Source organism: Phascolarctos cinereus, unplaced genomic scaffold (genome assembly GCF_003287225.1).
Source record: "Phascolarctos cinereus isolate Bilbo 61053 unplaced genomic scaffold, phaCin_HiC Scaffold_4;HRSCAF=312, whole genome shotgun sequence".
In the NCBI taxonomy this organism is placed as follows: Eukaryota; Metazoa; Chordata; class Mammalia; order Diprotodontia; family Phascolarctidae; genus Phascolarctos; species Phascolarctos cinereus.
The window spans coordinates 439,922,999-439,937,459 of NW_027555847.1; the positions used below are offsets into that span (position 1 = coordinate 439,922,999).

Here is a 14,461-nt window from a genome sequence, read left to right on the forward strand (position 1 = left end):
GTTTGCGACCCTCTGCTATAAGAAAGTAGGTGAAAATGCACCAGAATGAGAACTGTATGAATTACTAGAGAAATAGAAATGAAACTTGAAGTCCAAAGTTCCAAAGAATAGTAGTGCGGAGTAGTTTGTGAACAAATAAGAGTAACAAGAAGACTGAGTGAATAAAAAAACTGCCATGAAGATGGCCACAAAAGTTTATTTGTAAATAATGAGATTATTATAAAAAGAATGGTGATTTATAGTTCTTCCCTTTCACTGCAAACAGAAAAATGAAACAGGCTTCATATACAACAGAAGGACTTAATATTAAATGCAAATGAAAAAATTTGAGAGAGCTGCTAAGTATCTGATTCTCCTTCCCCCAGGGTTTAAAAAAATGAAATAACTCCTGATGTATCTAGCATGGTTCAAGAGTACTCCTACCTTAGGGCTGAACTGGTGACCACAGGGAGACTACTCTGACATTACAATTCTACAATATGATGGAATTTTTATACACTGTGGCAGCAGTCCTATTTCTATCTGGGACAAAGCTCTCATTTCTCATGTAACACTGTGTATTATAAATAGGCATGAGAATTTATTAAGAGTCACAGACTCATGGAGCCTTTACTGGTGTTCCACTTTTTACATAAAGACTCAGTGCTTCTTATTCAAATCACCTTCTCCAACAAGTATCCATTGCCCTATTCTTAGACTAAGCTCCAAGAAACATGGAGAGAAACTTGCTTTTATGTGACAGTTTCCTACAATGGAATGAACAGAGCATTCTCCTTCTTTTACTACCTATTCTATCTATACTACTCTCCTTTTATTATATAAAGAATATGGCCAGGATTAAAGCATATAAACATTTTCTTGAAAAAGTGCTGTAAATACAAGGAGAAAAACTGCAAAACTAACCTTGTAAAGTGGTTGTCAGACATTTAAAAAACAAATTGGGAGAAACAGCATAATGTAGTCTGACTAGGGTTGTAGTATGCAACAATGAAAATCATCCTACATATTGAGGCAGAGGACCTGGGTTCAAATCCTAGTTCTCCTACTTAATTACTAGTGAATCCTAAGCAAATTACTTACCTATTCTTGGCCTCAGTTTCTTCATCTGCAAAATGATGGAACTGGCTGGCCCAGATGACCTCTCAGTTCTCTTCAGGATCTAAACTTGGGATCTTAAGATTCTAAAAACCTAGGCCTTTGTGCTTGCATATTTAAGCCTAATCCATGAACAAATTAATTATTTTGTTTGTAGATTATTTTAATTCCTCGCACTTGTTTTTTAGCTGCCAAATAGTAACTTCTCCATAATGGAGTGTCAAGACTGCAGGAAGAGGAGATAAAAAAGGAGTAATAAAATGATCAGTGGGTATATCTAATAATGATAAAAATTATCAAATGGAGGATTGTCAATAGAGTTCAATCACCTTTATCAGGACCTACCTCAATGTCAAGAATGACAATTACAAGTTGGCTAAATGGCCCACCTTTCAACAAATTGTAAACTATGTTTGTATTTCCTTAAAACCTAAGAAGTACCAATAATATATATAAAAAGCATATAATGTAATATAATAAATATATATATAGATATAGATATAGAGATATAGAGATATATAGAGATATAGATAGATAGATAGATATAAAAAACCAAAATCATATCAATGATTCAGTCAGCCCAAAATTCTGAGACAGAATTCTGTATGTTCATCAGGAAAGTGTATAGATATCTGAAGAATTCAAAACTTTCTTCAAAAGTGAGATTTTTAAAACCCACAGATATCACGTTCTGGTTCATTACTATAAAGTCTTATTTTCCTATACTTTATTTAGGGTATCTAGGGGAAGCAAACATAAAAGTAAACCGAAGAAATCAGAATAATTGACTCTGAGATTTGCAAGTGACCCTCCAAAAGGCCATCTGATCCAACTTGTACCTGAACCTGGCTCTACAACATGTCCAATTAGCAGGCATCTGGTCTTTGCTTGAAGAACCCTACTTAGACAGAACCCACTCTTACTAAAGGTAGTAATCCATTTTCAGATTATTCTAACTTTTAAACTTTCTTTAAATCAAGGTTAAATCTGACTTTTTGTAACTTCTGACCACTGCTCCTAGTTCTATCCTTTATGGCCAAACAGAACATATTTAATCCCTTTTCCATAGGACAGCTGTTCAAATGATTAAATACAGGTATCATAGCCACCTTGCCTCTTTCTTCTACAGGTTAAATATGTTCAATTCCTTCAACCAGTCAGAATACAGTATAATCAGGAGGCAAATCCTGATTTTGCTCCTCTGGACACTCTCCACCTTGAGCTTATAGTCCACTAAAACCCACAAAATGTGTTTAATTTCTCTTCCATATGATAGCCCTTCAAATACCTAAGACAACTATTAGGTCTACTACGAAAGCTATATATCCTCAGTTATTTCAACTCATGCTCATATGGCATGATCTAGAAGCCATTCCTGGTTGCAGCTTACTTAGGACCCCACTGGGGAGACAGGAATAGACAGTAGTTGTTGGTCTGAAAAGATCTAGGGGTTTTGGGTAACTTCAGAGTGATGTGGTGGAAAAGAAAAGTGATGTAATCTTGGGCTATCCTAAGAAAGGCATACTGTCTAAGAAATGGGAAATTATTTGACTGGATAATGATCAGTTGAAGAAATACAAGATATTTAGCCTAGAAATAGAGGGAAGACATGAGAACTGTCTTTGAATATTTGAAGGGCTGTTGCATGGAAAGCCAATTAGATTACTTTCTTGTTGATGCCCATCAAGAGAATTTGGAGTAATAAGAGAAAACTGCAGAGAAGCAAATTTAGGCTGCTATTAGGAAAAACTCTATAAATTAGAGCAATCAAAGAGTAGAATTGGCTGACTTGAGAGGTTGGGATTCTCTCTCACTGTAGGCATTCAAGCATTATCTTGTAGAAGAGATACTTGTATTAGGCAGGATTGGTCTAAGAGACCTCTGAGCTCCCTTCCAGGTCTGACATTCTCAGGGAAGGTGTTTGTACTTGCCTTATGAAACTGGAAGGAATACTCTAAATGGGTAACTCTGTCAGTAGGAAATTCAAATAACTGTTGGTGAATAAGACTGAGAATGGTTTACAGTACACATCATAAAGCGAAGGTCAACATTTGGGAGCAAGCTGATAAAAGGAGCAAGGGAAGATTAGCCTGACTGAGAAGACAGAAGTAAGGAACAAGGAAAAAAAGGAATAGGCCATGGTATGGAGTTTTAACTTACAATTAAAATATTTTTATTTATTTTATTTAAAAATCAACTCTATATTTAAATGCTAAGGGTACTTCTAATTTACAATATGAAAAAATTACAAATGACAAAATTTACAAATTCTCTTTAGAAATCACAATGGAAAGATAATGTGGTCAGATTTCATTAATTAGGTGACATATTTTTAAAAGTGAAGAGATTTTCAAAAGTTATAATAAAAATTTAAGGTTGTTTTATTCTTAAGAAACTAGCAAAAGCGGCTAGATTATACATTTCATTATTTCAGGTCAAAATGCTTTATATACATGATATTAATCTATGTCCCTTAGTGAAAAGGAATTATATAATTTTAAAAGATGTCTGGTTTAGTAATATTAGTATTGCAAATAATGATGCTTAATGATTTTAAAATAATATATATTTATAAAATACCTGAGATGCTACTGTTACAATATTTGCCAAGATAATTATGAATAATTCATCTTAAATATAAATTCTATTAATTTAAAAGAATAAAAAGAAATACATGCAATTCAGTCTAAATTTTACTATGCACTAATTTATCTTAGAGCTAAAGTTGATAGATAATAAAACTAAATTCCTTACCACAGAATTAAGGGGAAAAGGAACTCCAATGAGGGATGCCATCAATGGTGCTATGTCAGCCTAAAAACATAAAATGTTCAGCAGTTAGGATGTGACAAAATATTAGCAAAGCTTATTAAGAAATTTTGTGCATTAACAAAGAGGCTCTGTGATGTACTGGATGGAGAACATTGGTCTTGGATTGAGGAAGACCTGAGTTCAAGTCTGGTTTCTGAAACATACTGACTGTGTGGTCCTGGGTGAGTCACTTAACAACTCAATATCTCAGGCATTCAGGCAAGGTTCTGAGATTAATGTACAGATGAATGGTTAGAGGGAGCTTCCCTAAACCAGTACAATCATAAGTTTAGGCCAAAAACAAAAAACAAAACCTCCACATTCAACTCAACAAAGCTACATTATGGAATTCAATTTGCTGGCATTCTGATTAAGATCTCATGAAAGTGAAAGCCACATGAAATAAGAACCTCATCAAATTGCTAATTAGCTGAAAGTCAATGTTGTATTCTATAATGATTTCCTTTGTGACATATGGAGCAACCAAGAGCCTGAGTGCCTCCATATTTAGACTGAAGATAATTATGTGGAAATACATGTATCTGAGTAACAAATATAACTCAGTAGTATATTTATTTAATTTCCTATAATAATGAAGGGCTAACACATTTTACTCCAAAATGATAGCGGCATTTTTGTACCTGCTATATTAAAATAGTAGGATGCCTTGTTTAGCCTCCATTCCCTCTTTCAAATTATCCACACCTGAACTTAGCACTAAAGGGCAACTCACTTTTTGAAATCAGTCAAGGAAATAAATACTGAATATGCCTCATTAGGTATGATATAAATATGAATTACTCGAATAACTCAGAACCCAAACAAGTCTCCACAAGTACTACTTTGAGACTCCATCATGACTTAGGGATGTCCACAGTTTTGTATTTAGTAAATGTTTTATGATTAAAAAAAAAAACAACCTGCCAACTCTTGTAAGTGTTATACCTACAATATCTCATGCAACTATCCTTCTCTTCACTCAAACTGCCATTCCCCCAGAACCATATCACCCCTCATCTATACTATTCTAAGAGCCAATTTTCTTTACTTTCAAAATAATTTTTCTAAGGCACAGTTCTGGTGCATCCGTCCTCAGTTCAGAAATTTTTAGTAGCACCCTATTACTTGCAGGATAAAATATAAACTGCTCCACATGGCTTCTGAAGTCTTCTACAATCTGATTTCAACATTGTATCTTATATAGATATAAGAGCCTTATATTTCATTTTACTCTCATTAAAACACTAATCCTGGACAAACTAAACTACTAAATATTTCCCAAACTGGACATTCCATCTCATCATTCTGTCCCTTTGCACAAACAATGCCCAGTGAGTAGATTGTACACCCTTCTTATCTCTGTCTAAAGTTCTATCTTCATTCAAGATTCAGCTTAGTTTTAGAATCAGGAAACGAAAGAGGACTAAAGCTTACAGATTACTTAGAATCTTTATGACTGGTACACCACAAACACTTTCTTTAAGAAAACACTGAGAAGGTTCTGGACCTATCAAGTACAAACAGCATCATGAAAAAGAATATATCTCAACATACAGGAAAAACGATATAAGATTCATTTAAAAATTGACTCTCTTGGTGTGGACACAACGTGAAGAGGCTATAGCAAAAGCCAAAATCAACAACAAACAAAAGACAAAGATAAGAGGGAGACAATGCTTCTCATTAGAACAACTCCGACATACAATAAAAACAGGTTAGTGATGATGGAGATGGGAAGTGGATACAGGAAAAAATATCAACACAGACATCTGCTATTTCCTACCCAAGTTTAATTGATGAAAAACAATGCAAAAGACCAAAAGCCCAGAAATTACTTTAGCCAGCAAAACTTGATTTTTCTGCCAAGTGGAGAAACATGGAAACCTTGTTATCACCAATTCAGAGTATGAGCTCATTTGCAAACATTATGAAGAATGACAGTGGAAGACTAGGCAGTATGGCCTCAAAAGAATGTTAGAGAGGAAAAGAAGTCTACCACAAATTTGGCATGAGCCTAATTAAGCCAGATCATCCCCAAAACACTGTGGATGAAACTAGGAAAACAATATATAGATGAAACATGGTATAGATCTGTCAGCATTTCTCTATCAAATTATTTTCATCATTGATGATAATAGCACTGCCACAATTGGAATCCAAAACTTAAGTGTCTTGTGTAGTATATATGATGGAATAGAAATTGCACTCAAGAAGACAAAGCTACAATGTACCAAAACAAGAATACACAGAAGACATCACTGGTAGATGTGAAGAAAGTTTTAAAGCAATAAGGAATTGATTTAAAGATACGAAAAAGAGAAAAAAAATCAAGCAATGAGGGAAAAAAAGTCAATATTTTAAAAAAACAGATGAAGAGAATATCAATAATTATTAGCTACATATCTATTAATCTTATCTCTGAAAAATACTTATGAATGTGCTACCCACACAATGAGAATATCCTCAGTTGAAAACAAGAGAAGGGAAAAGATAGGTATTTGAAAACAGTTTTCTAAAGTAAATCACACATATGGCTGACTAAAGGGCATAGAAAGCATAAAACCTCATGGTGTTTCTTTTTTGCTGACTATAAAAAAGCATGATTCAAATAGAAAAAAGTACAACCTTGAAGCTTTTCCTCCAACTGATGTCTCTCATGTGTGTGAAAATATACCTCCAACTAGTATCTTTCATGAATATTATGAGAACATATGAGGTTCCTTGATAAATGCTACCACAAGATAATTTTGTTCAGGGATCCTCTGATTATAAATATCAGCCAAAATCTTATAGAAAAGGGAGATGTTACATTAGTGCCTTCCCCATGAGATTATCTCCAATTTATCCTGTATAGAACTTGTTTACATATAGTTGTTTGCACATTGTCTCCCTTATTAGACTATGAGGTCCTGGAGAGCAAGGATTATTTTTACCTTTTTTGGTATCTTCAGTGCTTATCACCATGCCTAGCACATAGCAGGTACTTAATAAAAGCTAGCAGAAATATAATATCTGTCTTCAACATTTGAAGGCTGTGTGGACCAGGAATAGATTTGTTTCATTTCACCACAAAGCGCAAAACTAGGAGAAAGACTAGAAACTGCAGAGAAGAAGATTTAGGCACAGCATAAAGAAAAACTTCCTAAAAATCTCCCAAAAGTTGAGTGGGCTTCCTCAGAAGTCTGGATGAGTACTTGATGATGTTATAGAGCACATTCTCAGTCAGGTATTTCTTGGACTAAAAATGGCCTCAGCATTGACCTCCAAATTCTGGGATTCTCCAAGTCAAAACAGAAAAGGAATTCATATACATGTTCTCTAGATACCCCCTTTTGCAGGCAACACTGTGCTGACTACACCAAGAATACTCTAGAGCATTCTAAGTGAAATCCATTGCAACTAAAGAGAATGGTTTAACAATTCATAGTTTCCTAAATAAAAGAAGTTACATCTATTGTTTAGACTATAATTTGCAAGTGGACGGGCAGCCCATTGAGTTAGTACACATCCTGAATTCATGTATGCATTACAGATGGACAATGAGTTGGGCTCAACATTGAAAAAGAGAATGAAAGCAAGCTAGACTGCATTTGGGAAAACATGCAGTGCTTTTAATGATCCCAAAAAGCTCCCTCACATAAAATCCCATATTTTAAATATCATTATTCTTCCTTTAAGCTCTCTTCTTCCAGCTGATTCCCATCCATCACAATCACACAGACTGTTTGAAATATGGAACAATAAAGATTATTTTAATAGCAGGTTAAGAAATAAACACAAAGATGTGTGTTTGTTAAAGGTGTTTGCTGCCATTGTGAAGGTCTGTACTTTAAAGTTCAAATAGAAGAGGAATTTCCTATATACTATAAGGTTCTCCATAAACTCTTTATTTATAGATGACACTGCATTGCTTATATAAAAATCTGGAAACTGGAATACCTTTGATATAAAATCAATAATCAAAAAAATACTTCAGTCTAATCAACTACATGGGAAAAACCAAGGGAGTGGCAAACATATACTGTCTAAACTATGATGTGAGTTGGACAGACAACACATAGAGCTGGTCCATCTGTATAAGGAGCTTAGACAGACTCCTCATATGGCAAAGAACTGACCTTCAGAAAACTGCACTGGGTTTTAAAGCTTCTCTCTGAAACAAAGGCCCATCTTTTTAGCATTAACAGCCTTTCTGTGATACTATATGGCTGCGAATCATGGAACACCACAGTATTTAAAAACTTAAAACTGGTTTACCATCCAAAAGGCAATGGTGAGATATATTGACAGGTATGAACAGGCTGCAACATATTAATGATAAAGAACTCTGCAGAACATGTGGCATAAGAGATGATCAAAAAGATTTATGACCAGAAATTAAGGTGGATCAATTAAGTATCAAGAGTGAGAGATAATTAATAAACAGCTCCTTGGTAACCACAAACTGTCAAAAGAGCTAAAGGAAGACCTCCAGGATAAAAGGTGGCCACTTATAAAGGACTGTACTCATGGTACAGTGGAAAGAGCAATGGGTTGTGTGGTCAAAGGACATCGGTTCAAAGCCCACCTCTGCCTTTTATCTCTGTGACCTTAGGCAAGTCATTTAACATATCTTCATCTCAGTTTACCACTCTATAAAATGAGGAGGTTGGACTCTATGACTCTAAGGTCCCTTCTAACTCTAAACCCATCATTCATGATCCTGGAATCCTAGGATACTGACGAGAGTTGTATAATATTGAAAGATGCTGATGAGGTGCCCTTCACCCCATTTGTTGGGATACTTACATAGATGAGATTGCAGATCCTCCAAGGTGTCAAAATATTCATTCCTACTGTGATGCTATCTGGCTGTGAATCATGGAACAACATAATCTTCTAAGAATTACAATCATGGATAAATGAAATAGAATCAAGAGAAAATTGGCAGACATACATAGATGGTAGCAAGTTACAAATGATGAACTGCATGGAAGAAGTGGTTGAAAGATATCATGCAGCTATTAAGCCCTATTCTAAAAAAAAGTAAAAATTAAAAAAAAAACAAGAAATAATTATAACCTATTAACCACTATCAGAGTTTATAAATATATCTAAAATATTTTTTGCTGCTCAGAGCAATCCTTTTAAAGTATATGTATAGTATGATCAATTATATGTAAGATAAAAAAAAACTTTTGATTTTTTAAGAAGGAGAAGCCTAAGATCTAAGATCAGGAGCCTAATATCAGACTAGCCCATTTGCTGTGCTATATTAAGTCCCCAAATTCCAAAGTCAAAACCCAAAGCAAAAATATGCTCCCAAAAAACTGGCTAGTCTATCATATCATTTTCTCCTATAGCAAGCAAGTGAAATTAACTCTGAAAGCCTACCCACTTTCCCCAAACCTAATATGTCAAATATCAGTTCTACACCTAATTTTATCAGCTATAACAAGAAAACATCGCATATCTTAGCTTTCAAAATATATGCAGAAATTCAGTGACTAACACTGTACAAATCTGAAGAAGATATAAAACTATCTTTCTCAGTATTCTCATCCATAAAGTGGGGGAAATAATAATTGTATTAACAAAACTACTTCCATATTTATACTACAGATAATTATGGGGCAGATAGGTGGCGCAGTGGATAGAGCACCGGCCCTGAAATCAAGGAGGACCTGAGTTCAAATCTGGCCTCAGACCAGACACTTGACACTTACTAGCTGTGTGACCCTGGGCAAGTCACTTAACCCCAATTGCCTAAATAAATAAAGATAATCCTACATAGATACAAGTGTCAAAAAGAGTTGCTCTCAGAAAAATACTTTGTCAACTGCAAAAGCAGATGTATATGTGATATATTATTATATTTGTTCAGAAAGAGAAGAAAACACCCAACAGACTAAGCTAAAACTTTTTTTTTAATATTAAGATGGTAGCCATCTTTAGGGAATACAGCTAGAAAAGTAAAGGAGGCTTTGATGGCACAGCACATAACTTATTAAGTGTAATCCTGCAAAATAAAACTCAGTCATAAGGTATCGTCAGCTCCAATTTAAGTTATGGCCATGATGGTAGTAGCAATAGTTAAAACAGACCCATCAATATCAACTTGCTTTAGGGAGTGTTAGAAGTGAACTCTTCTCTGCCAGCACTATATTCCAAGTAAATTGGAGCACATGTGCCAACAGTATCCTGATACCAGTGATATTTTGTATTACCATGAAAATTCCGAGGTCAGGTTTTTCCTCAACTGCGAAAATCCTGAGCAAACTCAGTAGCATCTCCACCTCTGGTTAGTGCTCTTAGAATTAACCATAATAGTGGTAAGATGGAGCTACAAATTTTATAAATTCAGAATAATTTTATTAGAAAATTTAAGACAAAGAAGATACTTTTGCAAATTTATAATTATATTTGTATAAATTGGAGGCTATCTGTACCTTACAGAATATAACTTCCTTGAGGGCAAGGAATGTTTCATTTTTCTTTGTATCTCCAGGGTCTAGCACAGCATCTAACAGAGGCACTTAACAAATACTGATCACTAACTGATTGGCAAAGAATAACATACTCTGCCAATATGCTAGAGAAATGAAATTAATAAGGCTAAGATATTCCTAAGATATAAACTCACAAATGACATGATAGACAAAAAGTCTCCTGATAGCTACTGTACACAGATCTGTCTTCAAAAAAATGGAAAAAGACAACCATTTTACTTGTTCTAGTCCTTTCCCTCTTGTATTTGACTTGTACTTAACATTCATCTATGAGAATGTCAAGTTGAGAATTGAAGAGAAAAAAACATATCATAAAATTCTAAATTTATCCAAAATGAATAGTGAAAAGATCCAGTTATATTACTTAACACAGATCCATAAATTCAAGGCTGGAAAAGGATGTTAGAGATCATCTAGTCTAACACTCTCATTTTACAGATGAGGAAACTGAGGCCCAGAGAGATTAAATGACTTACCCAAGTAAGTTCACACAGTTAGTAAGAGGCAAAACCTACACACTGGTCCAAGCCCTTTGACTCCAAATTCAACACTCTTTCTACTATGCCATACTCTTATCTAAAATTCCTGTAAAGTATTACTTTCATCCTAGAACTAAGTATTGTTTTATAGTATATGTATTTTTAGCATGCAAAAAATAAGTCATTCTCAAAGGCTTTCAGAAAGTTTAGTAGGAAACTGGCTTGAGATATCTTTAATTTATAGGAAAATAAAGCCATAAAGACACTAATAAAAAAAAATTTAGTACATATGCAAACCAAAGAGACTGATGCTTAAATAATCATTTACTCCATGATTAGAATGGTCTACTTTCTATGTGACTACTAGACTATAGTCTACTGACAATAGACAAATGATAATTCAATATTTTTTCTTAAAACAATTTCCATAGTAAGGTACCACAATGTAAGAATAGCACAGAATATGATGACAGCAAAGCAATTTTTAGAGAAGGAAACAATATAATAGACTACAAGACATAAAGAGGTTATTGAGGTACTATACTTCTCACACACACACACACACACACACACACCCCTTATGCTATGCCTCATAGACATAAATGACATGCTTTGAGTTGGTTGTTTTTCTTTTCCTGAGGATGGATTTGGGTTGAGTCATCCACAGTAATTTGCCTAGCTCCCCATCTGACCAATTACATTTGTAAGGCAGCTTCAAGAAAGTTTAAAGAAACAATCAATGACCACAGAATAAAGCAAATTTAAATGGCTCATACAGGAATAAAAACCATAGTAGACCATCTAAGTGAGCTGTTCAGCTATAGCAAGACAATTCAGATAATAAATATAAATAAATTTGGATATACATCATTTCCCTACATTCAAGCATGATTCAAGGTGAGATTTTGCTATTAGGTACATTTGAAAAAGTTTTACTATACAGAAAGACATTTAATTGGACCAAAATACAAACCTGCCAGGTCTGCATTAAACATTTCATTGACTTCTATGGCAATTTCACTTATTGTTTAAGACCAAAAAAAAAAAAGACAGAGAAAGAGAGAGAGAGAGAGAGAGAGAGAGAGAGAGAGAGAGAGAGAGAGAGAGAGAGAGAGAGAGAGAGAGAGAGAGAGAACGCCATTTCTTATCATACTACTTCTTAGAATTCATCTAAATTTATCTTCTATAAAAAGCTGAAAAGGAAGAAATTAATGATTATTTTATGCACATTTAATACCTGATTGACATCTTGCCTCTTCCAGTTCTCTAGTTGCCATTCTGAAAGACACAACAGGATAAAAAAGCAGGAACATTTTAAAAGAGTAATATATATTTTTCCAATAAGCTGTCAGTATTTAATGGAAAGGGACAGGTAGATGACACAGTAGATAAAGTGCTGGGGCTGCTGTCAGGAAAGACTCTACTTCCTGAATCAGATCTGGCCTCAGACACCTAGTAGCTGTATGATTCTGGGTACATCACTTAACCCTGCATGCCTCAGTTTCCTCATCTATAAAATGAGCTGGAGAAGAAATGGCACACCACTCCAGTATCTTTATCAAGAACATCTCCAATAGGGTCACAAAGAGTCAATAAGATTGAAAATTACTGAACAAACAAAAAGAAAAATTTAATGGAAAACATAGGGCTAATTTTTCTGCTGGTGAATCTCTTTTGTAATCCAAGTTGGAATACAGAAACTCCCCTTTCCCTCACCTCACCCTGTCCTTCTTCTACCAATATGCAGCTCTGCATTGTAGCCCATCATCTGTTTTCTCTACTCCAAATCTCAAAAAGGAAAGGCAATGAAACTGTATTGACTGAATACAAATTCCTACTGTCTAACCTCAACTGGATCATCACGCTACTAAGTACATAAGCTTTTTATCTAATCAAAAGGAACTCTTTACAGAGGTTACTCCAAATCTCTTTGCACACCATTCCTCTCTCACTTAGCAGATGATCTAGCCTCCTACTAAAGATTGAAACACTGGTCATGATCTTTTCACCTACCTTTCACCATATTTCAAAACTCTGTCCCTTCACCTGTCCGCTTTTGTCTCAGAGAATGAGTTGGTCCTTACTGTCAAAGATAACCCTGGCCCACACTGTCCTGGATCTTACTTCCTCCTATCTCCTTCAGAAGGCTGCCTCATTAATCATCTCATCTGTAACTCCTTTTGGTTTCTTTCCCTACTCATTTCTTCCCTACAAATAGGCTCAGATTTCCCTTGTCCTTAAAATTTTCCTGTACTCTAACATATCCTCCTCCAAACACTGCTCTATCTACCCCCTCACCCCAGACACTGAATTAATTGCTAGTGATTCTATTTCCAAAATATCCGCTACATACTTTTGTACATATTCACAATTCCATCATCATCCTGGTTCAGGTCCTTATTATTTCTCACCAGAAGTATTATAATAAGATTCTAACTGGTCTTCCTACTCTCAGTCTCTTTCCCTCTCCAAAGTGCATCCACCACACAGCAGCCCCAGTAATCTTCCTCATGCATCCTACAACACTTTCTTACTTCAAAAAGAGTAGGTTCCCAGTTGCCTATGATAAAACACTAACTATGTAACTTGGCACTGAAGACCCTCTGGAGTTTGACTACAAGCTACATTTTTGGTGTCATTTCATTTTACTTTTTGTCATGTTCTATTCTGTTGTTCACAGAAAAGTAAGTAATGCAAAACTTGTAAATATCTCCTTTGAATTGGTCCCTTCATCTTGTATTTTACCTCTCTGGGTTCTTGTTATATCCTCTACAGGAGAATGCAAGCTCTTTGACTGCAGCGATTGCGTCATTTTTATCTTTGTATGTCCAGTGCCAAAAAAGTGTTTTAAATATATTAGGTGCTTCATAAATGTTTGCATAATGAATGAATAAAACAAAAAGAGGGGGATGTGAAATACATAGATACATATATGCATATATGTATACATTTACTATTTTGGAATACAAGAAACAGAACTCAATCCATCTCCTTGTACCAGCTGTTTTTTCATATTTTTTCTCAAAGAGATTTTTGGTGGTTGTGGTTGTTGCTCATTGAGTTTTTAAAATGTACGCTACTTTCAGATAAATATTTTAATATGTAAACACAGTGAAAAAGCCAAGAATAGAGAACAGAGAAGTATATACATAAAAAGGTTATGGAGAAGCAATAATAGAAGCTGCCAAAAAACTTAAGACAAGTTGCTACTCCATAAATTATTGACTCTACGGAGATAAAGCACAATGTTAACCTTGACCTTCAAGCTAATCTCATAGTTACACTCTACACTCCATATGCCTGATTCTATGGTAGTTTTATTTCTTATTTTCTTTTACTTGCTTAGAGTTGTCTGCAGATAATACACTACCTCAATGCACAGTTCACGTTCTCTAGTAGTTTTCAAATAATATTTTAGGTTATTATTACAGAAAATTTTACTCTTCAACTCCAGTATAGCTAAACCTGTACATTCATAATAAAAGTCACCCAAAGAGGTAACTATAACAAAAGAAGTATTTCTAAGTTTAAGAATTAAGCCCCTAGCATGTAATAGGAAATGAGATCTAACACCCTTTTGCGCTCAGA

At 34.7% G+C, this 14,461-nt stretch overlaps 1 protein-coding gene across 2 annotated transcripts in view; it reads right to left on the reverse strand.

Annotated features, from left to right (window-relative positions):
• Window positions 1-14,461, reverse strand: part of PIGN (phosphatidylinositol glycan anchor biosynthesis class N) — a 229,230-nt gene that overhangs the window by 129,260 nt on the left and 85,509 nt on the right. For both annotated transcript variants that reach the window (XM_020995757.2, XM_078153336.1), the window contains exons 9-10: window positions 12,111-12,151; window positions 3,850-3,909 (exon numbers count right to left, since the gene is read on the reverse strand). In XM_020995757.2, the coding sequence (XP_020851416.1) occupies window positions 3,850-3,909; window positions 12,111-12,151 (101 nt within the window). The remainder of the gene's footprint in view (window positions 1-3,849; window positions 3,910-12,110; window positions 12,152-14,461) is intronic.